The sequence below is a fragment of the Furipterus horrens genome, unplaced genomic scaffold (assembly GCF_987537825.1).
Source record: "Furipterus horrens unplaced genomic scaffold, mFurHor1.1.pri manual_scaffold_4, whole genome shotgun sequence".
NCBI classification, from domain to species: Eukaryota; Metazoa; Chordata; class Mammalia; order Chiroptera; family Furipteridae; genus Furipterus; species Furipterus horrens.
The window spans coordinates 204,659,078-204,675,281 of record NW_028327174.1 but is presented as its reverse complement, the minus strand read 5'-3'; the positions used below and the strand labels follow the sequence as shown (position 1 = coordinate 204,675,281).

General features: G+C 66.4%; 2 protein-coding genes across 3 annotated transcripts in view; both read left to right on the top strand.

Moving 5' to 3' along the window:
- The window catches only part of PNPLA7 (patatin like domain 7, lysophospholipase), a 40,055-nt gene extending 34,034 nt beyond the window's left edge, over positions 1–6,021 (top strand). The window contains 10 exon segments of the mRNA XM_090275299.1: positions 1,039–1,195; positions 2,479–2,595; positions 2,726–2,795; positions 3,724–3,840; positions 4,239–4,387; positions 4,589–4,741; positions 4,871–4,981; positions 5,381–5,465; positions 5,626–5,729; positions 5,847–6,021. Coding sequence (XP_090131425.1) covers positions 1,039–1,195; positions 2,479–2,595; positions 2,726–2,795; positions 3,724–3,840; positions 4,239–4,387; positions 4,589–4,741; positions 4,871–4,981; positions 5,381–5,465; positions 5,626–5,729; positions 5,847–5,945 — 1,162 coding nt within the window. The 3' untranslated portion in view covers positions 5,946–6,021.
- A 769-nt stretch (positions 6,022–6,790) lies between these two features.
- NSMF (NMDA receptor synaptonuclear signaling and neuronal migration factor) lies at positions 6,791–14,797 on the top strand. 2 transcript variants are annotated; one of them, XM_090275067.1, is made up of 14 exons: positions 6,792–7,008; positions 7,356–7,417; positions 8,029–8,529; positions 9,627–9,708; positions 11,675–11,727; positions 12,167–12,260; positions 12,745–12,865; positions 13,124–13,207; positions 13,301–13,334; positions 13,433–13,503; positions 13,649–13,728; positions 13,886–13,988; positions 14,229–14,304; positions 14,640–14,797. In XM_090275067.1, exons 1-14 carry the CDS (start codon positions 6,938–6,940, stop codon positions 14,735–14,737), a joined length of 1,530 nt encoding a protein of 509 aa, XP_090131193.1. In that variant the 5' UTR covers positions 6,792–6,937; the 3' UTR covers positions 14,738–14,797. The 2 variants fall into 2 exon arrangements, with proteins under 2 accessions (XP_090131194.1, XP_090131193.1); XM_090275068.1 differs by lacking the exon at positions 12,167–12,260 and having other exon boundaries at positions 6,791–7,008; positions 12,741–12,865.
- Positions 14,798–16,204: the final 1,407 nt, after the last annotated feature.

Here is a 16,204-nt window from a genome sequence, read left to right as displayed (position 1 = left end):
GCGGACGAATACAGCCTTGCTCACTCACTCATCCTGGTGCCTCTGAGGGATTTTTTTGCATTTTCTATACAACAGTTACATCTTCTGGGAATAAGGACATTGTTTTCTCTTTCTTTCCAAAGCATGACACACCTTCTGTTTCTCCTTCCTGTCTCCCTGCTCCGTCACAACCCCAGCCGGGGCGGGGGAGCGCAGGCACCGCGTGCTCCGGGGCGGGGAGGGCGTCTCTGTCAGCACTGAGTGTGCTCCTGGCTGGAGGGGCTCACGGATCCCTTCGTCAGGTCAGGGCAGTTCCCCTCCACTTAGCGTGCTGGGTTTTTGTCATGAGTGGTTGTTTTTGTGGGTCTGTTGAGATGACTGTGACTTTCTCCTTTATTCTGCGGTGAATGCCACTGCGCTCCTGGGGTGGCTTCGTCTGCCGGGCGGTGACAGCCTCTGCACCTGGTGCTGGGCTGCCTGTGAGTCTGGGTGAGGCCGTGTTGTTGTTGAAACGCACAGCCCGTCTGCCGGCTTCCACGCTGAGTGGGGAGGTGCTGCTCTTTCCTGCCCGCAAGGCTTTCTGTGAAATGTGTGTTCTTCTTCCTTGCGTGTTGAGTAGACTTCACTAGTAGCACCATCTGGATGTGAACTTTTCTTTGTGAAGATTTAAAAATTAAAGATTCAATTATTATTTTTTAAAATCCTCACCCAAGGGTATGTTTATTGATTTGAGAGGGAGAGGAAAGGAGGGAGAGAGAAAGAAAGCAGCGTGGGTGTGAGGGAGCCTCCCCGCGCGCCCCTCCTGAGTCCGTCCAGAGCCTGTTGAGCTGCACAGCCTCCCACCTGGCTGGCCGGCCTCTCAGGACACCAGGGAGGCACGAATGAGGGTCGCGGTCCCGCATCAAGTCTGCGCCCCATTTCCCGTGGCCTAGGCAGGAGTCGGGCACTGTGGAGGAGCCAGGGGGGTGGGGTCCTTGTCTCCGGGGCGGTCTGTGGGGCGCGGGAGGCTGGTCCTGGGAGTCGCACTCACTGCCTGCTCTCTGCTCCTGGGCGATGCAGAGGCTGCGCCCAGGTCGGCATCATCCGGGCCCTGACGGAGTGTGGCATCCCCGTGGACATGGTCGGAGGGACGTCCATCGGGGCTTTCATGGGTGCCCTGTACGCCGAGGAGCGGAGCTACAGCCAGATTCGGATCCGGGCCAAGCAGTGGGCTGAGGTAGGGGCCAGTCCCTGGGGAGCTGTGGGACAGGGTGGAGGGATCACGTGCGCTGTGACCCCATCGGTGTTGGGGGTCAGCTCTGGTTGGCGCCTGGTCTCAGTGTCTGACGGTGACTGAGGCAGCATGGCGAGGCCCGTGTTACCCACGGTTGCCCTGGAAACAAGAGGCACCGCCCACCTCAGGGCCACCAGGGAGCCCCCGTGCCCGGCAGGAGGCAGAGAGGAGCTGGTGCAGCCCCAGGCGAGACCCCTTATTGGGATTTCTGCGGGAAAGGCAGGGTCCACGGCTTAAGATCAGCGCCTCCAGCGGGCCAGGGACGTGGGGGCTGTGCCCAGTGCCAGTGGCCTGGTCCCGGGCCCTGTGGTGAGCTGGGCAGGGGCGTGCTGGCTTGGTGTGAGGTTGCGATAAGGGGGAGGGATCTGTGCATTGGTCAGTTTGCAAGAAAGACACCCCCAGGGCGAGCACTCCACCCTAACAAGTAGGTGGTCCTGGGGTGCAGTCCCTCCCTGGGTCTGTAAGACCCCAAATGCCAGAGTACCAGGGACGCAGAACGTGATGTGAGTGACACCGGCCCTGTGCCGAGTGGAGGCGGCCGCAGGGCCAGGCCCTCGGGCCCAGCTGGAGCGGAGGGCGGAGGGCGGAGGGCCCACTCGCTGCCCGCCCCGCTGCGCCCGGAGAGCGTGGCTGCTGTCTGCTTTTCTCAGGCTCGGCTTGTTTTCGGGCTGAAACCACAGGGGGGTCAAATGGGCTTACGTTCTCCTCTAAAAGAAAAGGAGGTGGGCAGCCCCCTACACAGAAGCCCTGAGGACACCGTCCCAAAGGAGCCTCTTCCCCTGAACCGACTGGGCCGCCCTGCCCAACCGCCCTGCTCACTAAGGATGGGCCTCCCCAAGCAGCAGCCATGGGGCCCACTGTGCTCAGTCTCAGGGGGGTCCATCCCAGGCCAGCTCCATGGGCCCCCTTGGTCTTGGAGACCCCAGGGCCGAGGCAGGAGCCACTCAGCGGCTGCACTCCGTCCACACTGAGGTCGGTGGCGTCCCTGCGGGGCCTCAGGCGTGCTGCTCCTCCCACGGCGCTCACTGCCCCAGAGACTCCACCCCAAGGGTGCTCCCCAGCACCTCTGTTCTGCTTGTGGGGAGGACACACATGTGCCCGTGTCCCTGTGCCCTTCCCCGAAGCAGGCTCCTGCCAGGTCACTGAGGGTCACCTGCTGCCTGTGCCCCCATGGCGGGGGTGCGAGTCCTCCTCCTCACAAGGGCCTCATTGTGCCCCCAACTCAGGACATGACGTCAGTGGTGAAGACCGTGCTGGACCTGACCTACCCCATCACCTCCATGTTCTCGGGTGCCGGCTTCAACAGCAGCATCTGCGGTGTCTTCAAGGACCAGCAGATCGAGGTGCTCCCAGCGGCTGCCGTGGGGGCCCCGCCGGGCCTATGTTGCACACTCAGAGCCTCCTGAGCCCGTACCCTTCCCCTCGGGCCGGGGGCCAACACGAAGGACCCAGCTGAGCACCTCCTCCCCGCAGGACCTGTGGATCCCCTACTTCACCATCACCACGGACATCTCGGCCTCCGCCATGCGGGTCCACACAGATGGTGAGCGCCTGCCCCGCCCCTGCGTGGGGCTCCCGCTGTGTGGCCCCACTCCAGGCGCAGGAGGGCCTGGTGGCTGCGTGAACTGGGGAGGCCCCCGGGATCACCCAAGTGAGATCTGAACAGAGATGACCTTGTCCTGCACACAGAAGACAGGGTGGTGGGGAAATCACCAGGAGCTTGGAGACCCCCAGAAGGCAAAAAAGAAAGACTTGGAGAGATGGAGATGACATGTAACTTAAGTGGGGGAGTGGAGGGCACACTCAGGTCAAGGGGTGTAGGCTGAGGACACACCGAGGTCATGGGTGGAGACTGGAGGGCCACTCAGGTCATGGGGTGTAGTTTTGAGGGCACACTCAGGTCAAGGGATGTAGGCTGAGGACACACCGAGGTCATGGGTGGAGACTGGAGGGCACACTCAGGTCAAGGGGTGTAGGCTGAGGACACACCGAGGTCATGGGTGGAGACTGGAGGGCATGCTCAGGTCATGGGGTGTAGTTTTGAGGGCACGCTCAGGTCATGAGGTGTAGGCTGAGGACACACCGAGGTCATGGGGTGGAGACTGGAGGGCCACTCAGGTCATGGGTGCCGTTGGTTAGATGTGGATGACGAGACAAAGGAGAAAGCTGACTGGGGGTGGAACTGAGGCCCTCTCCGGGGCCCTGTGTTTGGGCCGCTGCAGCGTGTCTACAGGTGTGTGGGCGGGGCTGGCGGAAGCCCTGGGCACACACTGCTGGAGCCTGGTATTGAGATGCAGAGGAGCCCAGAGCACGCCTGGCTTTTGTTGGGCCTCGGGGAGGACTGTGTCCAGGAGGTGTGTCCAGGCCACGCTGTGAGCCGAGGGTGCAAGGCAGGAACATGTAGCAGGAAAGGCTGCTCTCCTGCCCCTTGGCACGTTCTGCAACCTCTCCACCCCTTTGGGTCCTGCCAGGCTCCCTGTGGAGGTATGTGCGCGCCAGCATGTCCCTGTCGGGCTACATGCCCCCACTCTGTGACCCCAAAGATGGACACCTGCTGATGGATGGGGGCTACATCAACAACCTCCCAGGTACTGCCACCACCGCCTCCGCTCCCAGAGGGCTGGTGCACGTTTTCCTCCCTGTGTGCCAAGGGAATTTACAGGCTGGCTCGGAGCAGAGAACACACTCACGCACGCACTTGGGCACCGTGAGTCCAGCATATGGCTCTGTTTGTCAGCTCAGCAGCGCTCAGAACAAGGGCCAAGGAGAGGCTGAGAGCAGTTACCTCCTGTCTGTGCCCACAGTGGGCACTAACAGCCCGCAGGTGTCGGGTGTGCTCTAGGGGAGACCCCCCTCCTCGGCACACCTGTCACCTGTTGGACAGTTCCATGCACTCAGCTGGCCTCAGGGCTTGTCTGGCAGGCTCTGTCCCCACCTGGGGCACTGTGTGCCTGTGTCGATGGTGCCAGGGCCTCTCCTTTCCCAGCGGATGTGGCCAGGTCAATGGGGGCAAAGGTGGTGATCGCCGTTGACGTGGGCAGCCGGGATGAGACAGACCTCACCAACTACGGCGATGCTCTCTCCGGGTGGTGGCTGCTATGGAAGCGCTGGAACCCCTTGGCCACGAAAGTCAAGGTGGGGACCGGCCTGGGTGGTGGCAGGCCCTGCCACTCTGCAGCTCCTGGTAGCCTCCCTGCACCTGCTCCAGCTTGCCGGTGGGGACCGGCTCTGGGGAAAGGGACGGGTCTGCAGAGCTCTGTCTCCCCTGGGGGTGGGGCGGGGAGCAGAGGGGAGGGAGGGATCCAGGGAGAGACGCAGGCAACTGTGCGGTGGCAGGTGTTGAACATGGCGGAGATCCAGTCACGCCTGGCCTACGTGTGCTGCGTGCGGCAGCTGGAGGTGGTGAGGAACAGCGATTACTGCGAGTACCTGCGCCCGCCCATCGACAGCTACGGCACCCTGGACTTCGGCAAGTTCACGGAGATCTGTGTGAGTGCGGGGGAGACCAAGGGCCGTCGGGAGGCAGTGTCTGCCTGCCTGCCTGCCCCTTCCCAAGCCCCTGCCCTCTGAGCACAGAGACCAGGCCCAGCACCCAGACCCAGGCCCCGCTATGCGCAGGAGGTGGGGTACCAGCACGGGAGGACCGTGTTCGGCATCTGGACCCGCAGCGGCGTGCTGGAGAAGATGCTGCAGGACCGGCAGGGCACGAGCAAGACGAAGGCAGGCGACGTGAGTGCCCAGAGGTGCCCCTTTTCCCTGTCCCCCATGAACAGTCCTCCCCCTAACCACCCGAGATAGGTGCCCTGCTCCCTGCTACCAGCAGCCCCTCCAAGAGCCCCCCATGGGCCACAAGACCAAGGCAGCAGCCCTGGGGGCTGTCTCCTAACTTCCACCCCCTGGGTTCCTCTCCACCCACTCTGGAGAGGGTGGTGGTCTTGGTGGGGGCCTGCTCGGGACTTAGCCCATCTTCCACACCCCGGCCCCCACTCTTGGGTCTGGGGGTCCTCAGCAAGCTAGGGCCACAGAAGGCCTCAGGCTGGGGCTGCGGGCCCGGCTGGGCAGTCAGCACTGTGGCAGGGGCATGGGGAGAGGGGCTTTGGCTAGCCGTGCTTCTGCCTGGCCCCGCAGGTGCTCACCTGCCCCAATGCCTCCTTCACGGACCTCGCTGAGATTGTGTCGCGCATCGAGCCCGCCAAGGTGGCCGTGGTGGATGGTGAGTTGGACACGCGGACGCACGCCCACATAGCTGAGGTGCTGGCGGCAGCACCCCCTCCAGACCGTTGGCACACAGAGCACGCCTCCCTGGACCTGGCTGGCTGGGGGCGGGGACCTGCCCTGAGGAGGGGACCAACATGGCCCTCCCCTCTATCCAGCCGAGTCCGACTACCTGACCGAGTGTGAGGAGGGGCTGCTGGATGGCGCCCCAGACGCCTACGCTGACTTCCGGAGCACCGCGGCCATCGAGGGCTCTGACTCGGTGAGCCGGCGGGGCCGTGCGGGCTCTGAGGGCCCCGAGCAGGCCAGGACTGGGGAACGCCCCCCCAGGGCCAGGCCCCCTACTTGTACCCCCCTTGACTCTGCCATTTGCTTCCAGGAGGATGAGCCCTCGCCTCAACATCAGCACCCCTGTCTGGATTCCCCCAAACTGTCCCAGGACGCAGCACCCTCCTTGTTCTCTGACCAGGATGGGTAGGGTTCTCCTCCCTGACTGCCCTGAAGCCAGCATTCCTGCGGGCCTGACCCGGAGACCGAGGCCCCTGGGGGCAGCAGACCTGGCTGGGGCCCAGGGCTGTGCTGGGTGCCCCAGGCCTCTCTGCACTGGTGCTCCTGGTGGGGCGCTGGGTTCCGGCATCCCCTGCCCAGACAGCAGCCCGTGGGGGTGCGAGCCCCTCAGGCCTCTGAGAGATGTTAGAGCCCCATGCTTCCACGTAGCATTTCAATAAAGGCCGATCTGACTGTGTGCGATGTTCTGCCTGCGCCGAGGTGCCTGAGCGATGCCCAGAAGTGCCTGGCTGGAGCCGGGGGCTGGCCGGGTGGCACGGCGTTGCCGCCCTCCTGAGGGGTCACCACGTGGGCACCAGAGGACCCCAGACACCCTTCCACTGGGACTTGACACCTGGGCAACCGTTCCAGGCCAAGCAAGGAGCTGGGGTCCCAAGCCGAGGATTAGCCTCTCCTGATCTCTCGCCTGCACACACGCCCACAACTCGTCCCCCGTCACGACATAGCGCCAGGGGAGCCCTTTTGTACCAAAGGAGGGAGAAGTGCTGGCCCTGTGACTTTGAGGCGACCCCCACCCCCCGGATCCCTGCTGGTCTCAGAGCAGGCGATGCGGGTCCTTGAGAGGCAGAGCAACCCTGCCCGAGGTCCTGGGGTCCGGTCCCGGCAGGTGTCTGCAAGGAAGCCGAGAGCAGAGGGGCCCTGACGTCCGGTGGGCGGCCCCGCCCCCACCAACCACAACCCCGGGGCTGGCTGACGTCATGGTGGGCGGGTCAGCCCCGCCCCTGACGTAGCGGTGGGCGGGGCGTCGCCCGGGTCCTGGCCGCGGCGGTGCTGGACGCGGAGAACCCGCACGCCATGCGGGTCCCGCGCCCCAGCCCGAGCCCTTGCGTGGCGCGGCTGCCCCGGCGGAGGCGGCGGGCGCGGGGCGCGCTCTGAGGCCGGGGATGCGCCGCCTCCTCGACCATGGGCGCCGCCGCCTCCCGGAGGAGGGCGCTGAGGAGCGAGGCCATGTCCTCCGTGGCGGCCAAAGTGCGGTGAGTGCACAGCGGCCCGCGCCGCCTCCCCGCCCCCACCCCGCCTCCGCGCCCCCCTCTGCTGATCTCACCCCCACGCGCGCACGCGGGGCGACAGGTGCCCGGCAGGACCTAGCCAGGGCCCGTCTGCGGGTCCAGCCACGCGGCACTGTGACCCAAGGGCACCGGTAGCTGCGACCGTCCAGCCCTGGGCTCTCTGGGTGGGGAGGGAGCGCCCGCCTTGGGTGACCCCGACCCCTTCCTCTCTGGGGTCGGGTTCCGGTGGGGGCCCCGTGCTGCTGCCGCTGCTGCAGGGGAAGCTGAGTGGGCCTGTGTGCACTGACGGCTCCCTGCTGCCCACCCTTCAGAGCCGCCCGAGCTTTCGGCGAGTACCTGTCCCAGAGTCACCCTGAGAACCGGAACGGCGCAGGTAGGACACGGGAGGCAGCGCCGGGATGGCGCCCGTCCACAGCCCCCCTCAGGCCTGCTTCCCCCTGCTCGGGGCCAGGCCCGGCCTGCTGCCCTGGGCACTGGGGCGGGAGCGCAGCAGCTGCCCTGCTGGGCGGGCTTCCTCATCCCCCTGCCCTCCCGGGCCCAGAGCCCCAGGAGGAGCTCAAGTCACTCATCACCATGGCACCCACCCAGCCTGGGCCGTTGGCATGGCAACAGGCCTCCTGGCACCCCCAGGGTTGGCACCGCTGTCTCTGGGGGCCAGCTGGTGGGGGGGAGGGGAGAAGTTGGCACAGGGCACAGGAGTGTGGTGGCAGGCTAGGGGGTGGCCTGCTCCATTCTGCCCCCCCCCACACACACACACAGAAGATGGGGCTGGGGGCCCACAAAGGAGAGAGGTGGGAGCCTCTGCAGGGAGCACAGGGAAACACGTCTTTTGAAGGTGGCATGGACTAGGGTTTGCTCAGTGGGGTTGGGGGCAGCCGCAGGCCCCACATCCGGGCCAGGCACCCGTTGGGTGTCTTCTGCCCTCCAAGCACCGGGAGATAGGGAAGGCAGGGTCTTCAGGTTCATGTGGTGCCTCTTCCCCAGACCACCTGCTAGCCGACGCCTACTCTGGCCACGACGGGTCCCCTGAGATGCAGCCAGCCCCCCAGAACAAGCGCCGCCTCTCCCTCATCTCCAATGGCCGCTACGAAGGCAGCCTCTCGGAGGAGGCGGTCATTGGGAAGCCGGCCGGAGAGGGCCCCCAGCCCCGTGTGTACACCATCTCTGGGGAGCCGGCCTTACTGCCCAGCCCAGAGGCCGAGGCCATAGAGCTGGGCGTGGTGAAGGGGCGGCGGAACCGGGAGCAGCACCCCCACCACCACAGCCAGCCCCTGCACGCCAGCCCAGGCTGCAGCCGTGAGGACGTCAGCACACCCTGCCAGAGCTGGGCAAGCAGCCACCAGGGCTCCAAGGAATGTCCGGGATGCGTCCAGCTGGCCCCAGGGCCCTCCCCGCGGGCATTTGGGCTGGGCCAGCCCTCTCTGCCCCAGGCCACCAGCCGTCGCAAGAAGCTGGAGAGGATGTACAGCGTCGACCGTGTGTCTGGTAAGGGGGCTTGCCCTGGCATGGGGATGCGTGGGCAGAGTGCTGGTGCTGGGGTCTGCCCGTAGCAACCATTGTGAGGCTTGGACAGATGGAGGGTACCCAGGTCACAGCGTGCAGGTAGAGAGCTCTGCCATCATGTCTCATGCCCCATGGTTGGTTTTGGCGCTGCCAGTACCAAGACTGTCAGAGTGCTTCCCGGAGGAGGGAGCCTGGGAGGACCTTGAGGGTTGAGGAGGCAGAAAACGGTTTAGTTGGCAGGTTGGGCTGGGTCTGGGCACAGTCCTTGCCCCAGGCCCACCCAGCAGGGCTCCCACTTACCTCAGGACACACGTAGCAGTTTGGGACCTGACCAGCCAGTAGCCTCTCCCCTGGATTGTCAGACCGTGTGGGTGGCTGGGGACCCAGAGGCCTGCGCTGTCTTGCAAAGGCCTCCCTGGGAAACTCAGACAGCCCTGTGCCTCTCGCTCTGAGATCACCTCCTGAAGAGCAGAGCTCTAACTAGCTGAGCTGCCCCATCTTCCAAGGACACTCCCTGGGTTTCCAAGTCTGCAGTCCACCTGGGCGTCAGAGCACAGGCCTGGGGCGTGAGCAGTTCACCAGGGCCCTGCGCTCCTCTAAGGGACACAGACGAGGGGTTGGGCGGGGGTCAGGGCGAGAGGGTTGAGCTGATTGGACTTTCTCTCACCTTCTCGAGGAGCTGCAGGGTCTCCATCTAGCCCTCCTGGTCCGGGGCAGGGGAGGTCTGGCTGAGCTTATACCAGAGTGTCCTCACTGCAGAGGTGTCCCTGGAGTCCCCAGGAGGGGCTTCAGGCATTGTCCTTGCCGGGCCCTCCCTCCCTGAGGGAGACCGAGGCACCGTGGGGCACCATGGAAGCGGGCTGTTCTGTCAGAGGAGGGCTCCTTGCTGTGGGCAGCCAGAAGGAGAGCTAAACAAGGACGATCACCGTGTCACGGAGCCGCTGGCCATCCAGGCCCCAACAGCTGGCTGGGTGCATGTCACCTCGCGGCCCTGCACTGGCCTCCGCTGGCTCGGCCTGAGTACCCCCTACTCAGCAGGAGCCCCCAGCCATCCAGGTCACTGCTCCTGTCTTCTCCAGATGACACGCACACCCCCGTTCGCACCTGGTTCCCCAAGGAAAGCCTCTTCAGCCTCCAGACAGCAACGACAACTATGCAAGCGTGAGTTGCGGGCCCGCCGCATGGGGCCTGGGCCTGAGACTGCCTCCTGTGCTCGGGAACTACCCCTGGAGGCACGCCCGCCCCGGGCCCACCTGGGTGGCTGGTTCTGGGCAGCCCCATACGCCCAGATGTGGCATCATCCTGGAGAAAAGCAGGACTAGCTGCTCTTCCTCCCAGCCCGCCCCCGCTCTTCACAGCTCCTCCCATCTGTTCATCCTGTCCTGCCCACGGGTCGCACCGGAGGCTGCAGCTGACACAGTCACCAGTGGGGGTGGTTCTTCTGGGCCCGTGTCACCCAGCTCCGCTCTCGAGGCCCCGCCCTCTCAGCCCCCCAGACAGCAGCCTGCTTGTGCGCCACGCACTCCACGAGAGACCACAGCTCGGGCTCCTGGGGCTCTGCAGCTGCAACACACGACCGGGCCTGCTGTCGCGGGCTTCCTCCGGGGGCCCCCGTGGCTGCAGCGTGCCCCACACTGAAGACACTCCCACCCCACAGGCTACTCCCCGGGGGTACAAGAGGTGGTGCCCTCTGGTCCCCAGGTTGGCAGGGCAGCCAGGCCTGCGTGCCGGCCTGACAGGTGCAGCACCTGGTGGCCTGGGCCAGGGGACTGCAGGGTCCTCTGCGCTTCCGGGGGCTGGCCCACAGCATGCCGCCTCTCTGGTGCCTGGGCACTTGTGAGGGACTTGGCCAGGTACGAGGAGGGAGCTGCCCGCAGGGGACCGGGGGGCTGCGGGGTGGAGGCTCACTGTGTCTTCTCTCTCACGCTGCCCCTTCCGGCCGCGCCTCCAGCATCTCGTAAGTATCCTGTGGGACCTCGAGCCTAAGGGCCCGCGGTGGTTCCTGGGGGGCCTCCCGCCCCCTACTAGGTTTGGGCAGGCCTTGACTGTGAGGGAGTGCTGTGTCCTCATGGGCACTGAGGCCACAGTGGGCCAAGGCAGGGCAAGGCAGGTCAGCACCCCTCTGCCAGGTCCAGCACCCCAGATGCCCCGTGGTCCCTGTGCTTGTGCGTCTGTCCTCCCGTGTCTGTCCCTCTGCCGGTGGCTGAGGGCAGTGCTGACTCCCGGCGGTTTCCCAGGGTATTCAGGGGCTACGCGGAGAGGAAGCGCCGGAAACGGGAGAACCATTCCGCGTCTGTAATCCAGAGGTAGGGCCTGCCAGCCACTCGCCACCAGGGTCCGTCTCTTGTCTGTGCTGGTCTGGCCTGGGCCCCCCCAGGCCCCCGCAGACTGGATGGGGGAAGGGTGGTGGCGACTACTGGCCTGGCCCTGCTCTGGGGACGCAGCAGGCAGGAGAAATCGTGGCCTGGGCCCCCAGGCTGTTGTTTGGGGGGCACACTGACAGTTTCTCTCTGGCCTTTGAAGCTCAGTGGCCAGGCTTAGCCTCCCCAGCCCCCACCTCAGAGGTGTGTCTAGGAAGCTGTCTGTTCATCTCATGTGTCAGCCTTGTCAGGACACAAAATCTGGGGACAAAGAAGACCTGCCTCTGAGGTGGCCCAGGACGCAGTGGCAGGGAGGGAGCGTTGCCTGCAAGGGCCAGACCTATCTGGGGGGATGGAGACAGCGTCACTGCCCAGCTGAGTGCAGGAGGCAGGAGCCCTTGGCCGCTCGGGGGTGGGCGGCTGGCCTGGAGCCAAGGAGGGACTGGCATGAGGGCAGTGACAGCGGCCATGCTGAGTGCCCTGAGTCACCGAGGGACGGGGTGGGGTGGCAGGAGAAGGCGTAGTCACTGTGCCTTGGTCCAGGCAGTGAAGGGGAGCCCTGGAAGGGTCTCAGGAGAGGACTGGGTGGGATTTGCTTCTGGGTGGGCACTGGGCAAGCAGTTGAGTTTAGGGGAGCTGGGAGGGCATCCCTCACTGAAGAAGGGAGAGCAGGGCCTGGGGCGGTGGTGGTCAGGGACAGTGGGGACTGGGGCTCCTGCCCCCCGCCCCACGCAGCCCTCAGCAGCTCGTGGCGCCTCCTTCCCCAGGAACTTCCGGAAACACCTGCGCATGGTTGGCAGTCGGAGGGTGAAGGCCCAGAGTAAGGAAGCCGGGGTGGGGGGGCGGGGAGGGGCCTGCTCTTGGCCTGCTGGGCTTCTGTGCTGCTTGCTGTGCAGGGAGGACCACCAAAGCCCCAGACCCAGCTCCGGCCCCTCTAGCGATTTCTGCCCAGTGCCGGACTCGGGCTCCTTGACACCCCAGGCTCCATCCCTAACTCCGCCCTGGCGCCCCCCACTCCAGCTCATGCGCTGGGCCCGCCCCGCCCGGCTCTGTCCCTAGCCCCGCCCAGCACTCCTAGACGCAGCCCATGCCCCTCCAACACCCACCACCGTCACCCCGACCCCTCCGGCATAGGCGCCTTCTGGGTACCCTAGCCTGGCGCTCCCATGCTCTGCTTGGAGCAGCCCCAAGTCCTGTCCTGGGGCCGGGCCGCGGCGGCCCGCCCGCCGCTCATTGACGCGGGGTCGCTCTCCCTGCAGCGTTCGCAGAGCGGCGCGAGCGGAGCTTCAGCCGGTCCTGGAGCGACCCCACCCCCATGAAAGCTGACTCTTCCCACGACTCCCGAGACAGTAGGTGTCCTGTGCAGGTCACCTCTCCAGAGGCTCCCCCAGGCCCGGCCCCGCAGGCAGGTCCCTTGTGGGGCAGCTTCTGCGCTTCTGCTCTCTGAGCCTCAGTTTACCCACCTGAGTAAACGAGGGCGCTCGGCACCCCGACCTGGTGGGCAGTTAGCACTGTGGTGGCGCTGGGCAGGGGTGCCTGTAGGCCTGGTCGCCGCCCAGCCTGAGGGGCTGCGAGGCTCAGCTCATTGGTCCAGGGCATCGTGCAGGCCTGGCGGGAGCCCACGCTTGTGCCTGGGGTCCGGCAGCTTCTGGCTTTTGGCGATGGCCAGTCTTGCCTGGCAGGGGGTGGTGTCAGCTCCGCTCCCTCAACCACCCCGTGTTCCCTGCTGGCCCGGAGGACTCACCGGGACGAGGCCCGCCAGCTCCATCCACCATCCGCCTCCTGGAGACCCCGCTCGTGTCCCCGGCCCTGGTGACCCACCCTGCCCCTCAGGTAGTGACCTGCAGAGCTCGCACTGCACCTTGGACGAGGCTTTCGAGGACCTGGACTGGGAGACTGAGAAGAGCCTGGAGGCTGTGGCCTGTGACACTGAGGGCTTCTTGCCACCCAAGGTCATGGTGAGAACTGGCTTCTCAGTGCTTCCCCAGCCTGCCAGGGGAGGGGGTCCTTTTGCTGCAGGTGCCCACCCGCTTATGCCTGGGGTTGATGCAGCCACAGGGGGGCTCCCTTGGGAGGTGGGGGTGGTTTCTCACCGGGCTCCCTGGGGGCTGTCTCATGGGGCTGCACTGGAGGGGGGGGTGATCTCACAGGGGTCCTGCTGCCCCTCAGCTCTGAGGTGGCCAGGCCCTCCCTGAGCAGCTGTGTGCTGTCCCCAGCTCATCTCCTCCAAGGTGCCCAAAGCTGAGTACATCCCCACCATCATCCGCAGGGATGACCCTTCCATCATCCCCATCCTCTACGTGAGTGCCCCCAGCCCCTCCTGTCCCCCAGGCCTGGGTGGGGGTGCTGCCTGAGAGCAGCTCTGATTCAGGTTTGGCCTGTGTCTGTCCCAGGACCATGAGCACGCAACCTTTGAGGACATTCTGGGTATGTGCCCTCCACACCTACCATTGTTTGGGGTGGGGCTGGGGGGGTGCGGGCTGTGGGGAGCCCTGGGGGCAGTGCTCACAGCCCTTCTTCCCCAGAGGAGATCGAGAAGAAGCTGAACGTCTACCACAAGGGTGCCAAGATCTGGAAGATGCTGATATTCTGCCAGGTAGGGCTAAGCACCTCCCTGCCAGGGAGTGGGCGGTGGCGGCGTGCCAAGGGTGCCACCTCCTTGCATGTGCGTGTGTATTGGGGGAGCGGTGGGTGGACCCCTGGTGTGTGCAGCACGCCAGGCTGACCATAGTCTCTTATAGGGCGGCCCGGGACACCTGTATCTGCTCAAGAACAAGGTGGCCACCTTTGCCAAAGTGGAGAAGGAAGAAGACATGATCCAGTGAGCAGGCGGGGCTGGCCCGGGAGCCGCGGAGGGCGCGCCGCAGGCAGTGTCCTGGGTGCTCCACCCCGCAGTCCCCTCGCGGAGATGCTGCTGTCTGCTCACACCGTGGGGGCCGGGGCTGGAGACCGCCTGTGACTTGCCCCTCCCTTGCCAGCTTCTGGAAGCGGCTGAGCCACCTGATGAGCAAGGTGAACCCAGAGCCGAACGTCATCCACATCATGGGCTGCTACATTCTGGGGAACCCCAACGGGGAGAAGGTACAGGGGCCCTCAGACCCACCCCGGCCTCTGGAGACCTCAGGCCCATGGGGAGAGCTGGCAGAACTACCCCACCCGACCCCGTTTCTCCTCAGAGTCCCTTTCCCGCTTCCTTTGATCTCCCCAAGAAGCCCCTTGTGCCTTAGCCCAGCCAGTTGTGGGGGTTCCTATCCCCTCCGCACGTCATGCCATCAAACTCCCTCTCCTGCCCTGCACTCATGTCTCCGCCCCTCCTTGCAGCTGTTCCAGAATCTCAGGACCCTCATGACCCCGTACAGGGTCATCTTTGAGTCCCCGCTGGAGCTGTCGGCCCAAGGTGAGTTTGTCAGGCAGGTTCCCAGCTCAGGTGGGATCCTGGAGGGAGCGCCCCTCCCCACCCTGAGCGCTGACCCCGGACCCCTGACCCCATCCTGATTCCCCGGCCCCGCCCCTTGTGTCCCGCCCATCCCTTTGCCTCCATTCCACTCTGAGCTCCGTCCCCTCCTGGGTCCACCTTGAGCCCCGCCCTGAGCCCCGCCCCCACCCACCTGGAGCCCCGCCCCTACCCACCCTGAGCCCCGCCCCCACCCACCCGGAGCCCCGCCCCCACCCACCCGGAGCCCCGCCCCCACCCTCGTCCTGAGCCCGTCCCGACCCCGCCCGCTGCCCCAGGGAAGCAGATGATAGAGACCTACTTCGACTTCCGCCTGTACCGCCTGTGGAAGAGCCGCCAGCACTCGAAGCTGCTGGACTTCGAGGACGTTTTGTGAGGGCGGGGCCCCCGCTCGGGTCCTGGTTCGCCCCTCAGGGCAGCGTCCCAGCTCAGGGTCCGCGCCGAGTCCTCAGCCGGCGGGAGCGCCCGCGGCCGCAGCATCAGTGCCGTTTACCGCCGCCCCTCGTGAGCTCGTGCAGTGCGTGCGCCCTGGTCCCGGCCCGCGCCCGCGGCCCCGCCGAACCCATCACCAGCACGGGGCCGCGCCCCCGGCCCGGCCGGCCCGGCCCGCGTCCTCGTCCTGGGCCGGCGCGCGCGGAAGGGTGCGGCCCCGGCCCTGCGAGCTCCCCGCCGCGGTCGGGGCTGGGCCCCGTGGGTGAGACCCCGCTGGCCGCCCCGGGGCCCCACCCCGCGCCCCAGGCCGAGAGCCGAGCCGCGGGCGGCCGGCCGCCGGGGCGCGCTCCTGTACATAGTGGGGCTCGGGGGCAGGCCCCCCCTTTACAGAGCCTGGTCCGCGGCGCCTGGCGGTGCCCGTGGCCGAGGGCGGGCGGGGGTGTGCGGGCCCCACGATGTACGATACCCCGTAGAGTGACCATTAAACCTGACCCTCGCTGCGGCGCCGCGGGTCCCTCTCTCCGTGCCGCCCGCGGGCCCGCCACGCACGCGCGTCACCCCCGTTCTGCGGCCTCTGCTGCGTGGCCGCCCGCACACCCCGCGTGCGCGTTGAGGGCGCCGACCTCCCCGGCCAAGGGCGCAGCCCCTGCGAGGGTGGGGTCCGGGGACCAGGGAGTGGCGTGGTGGGGCACGGGGGGAAGAGCGGGGCCTGCGGTCCTGGCAGAGGCTGAGCAGGGGCACCCCGCCCGCAGGCTCCGGGCAGAGGGCCGCCGCTCAGGTTCTTCTCTGTGTGTGGTCGGCAGTGAGGCCCCACCCAGCACAGGCCACGAAGTGACCCCAGGACCAGCGGGCGTTCCTTGGCCCGTCATTCCCAGATGTGCCATTGCCAGCCCAGCCCTGGTGACCAATCTGTCACCAGGCAGGCCAGGCCAGATTACCCCAGCGGCTCCTGGTCCGGTGGCCCAAGGGTGGAGCCACGAGTGCCAGCTGGGCTCACCCAAGGCCCCCGAGGGCTGGGGGTGGGGCGAGGCCTCCAGCGGGCGGGCGGCACGGGTGCAGGCAGCCCTTCCCAGGGTGCGCGCCCCAGCTCCGGGGCACAGCCCTGCACCCGGTTCCCAGGCGTCCCCACTGGGGCTGGGCAGCGGAGCGGAGGGCTTGGCACCAACTTGAGTAGATAAATCTCTAAGGATTTAGATTCGATACCACCAAGTCACGTGACTCAGGAGTCCTCTGCACCCTCAGTTCCTGAGGCCTGATGTGGCTCCCCCGCCCTGCAGGCCTGACATCCGAATGATGCCACCAGACTTTGTAGACAGAATCCAGTGCCGGCCTGTGCACGTGAACCCCCAACTGAACGCTGTGCGCAGAAGGCAGGGGTACCCGTCACCTGCAGCCCTGACTCCAGGAGCAG

Bases quoted from the DNA above. Each gene is read 5' to 3' on its own strand.
- NSMF (XM_090275067.1), top strand. From the start codon at position 6,938: ATGGGCGCCGCCGCCTCCCGGAGGAGGGCGCTGAGGAGCGAGGCCATG. The intron at 9,709-11,674 runs GTGAGTTGCGGG...CTCCTTCCCCAG, and splicing joins GCAACGACAACTATGCAAGC to GAACTTCCGGAAACACCTGC. The intron at 13,989-14,228 runs GTACAGGGGCCC...CCCTCCTTGCAG, and splicing joins GGAACCCCAACGGGGAGAAG to CTGTTCCAGAATCTCAGGAC.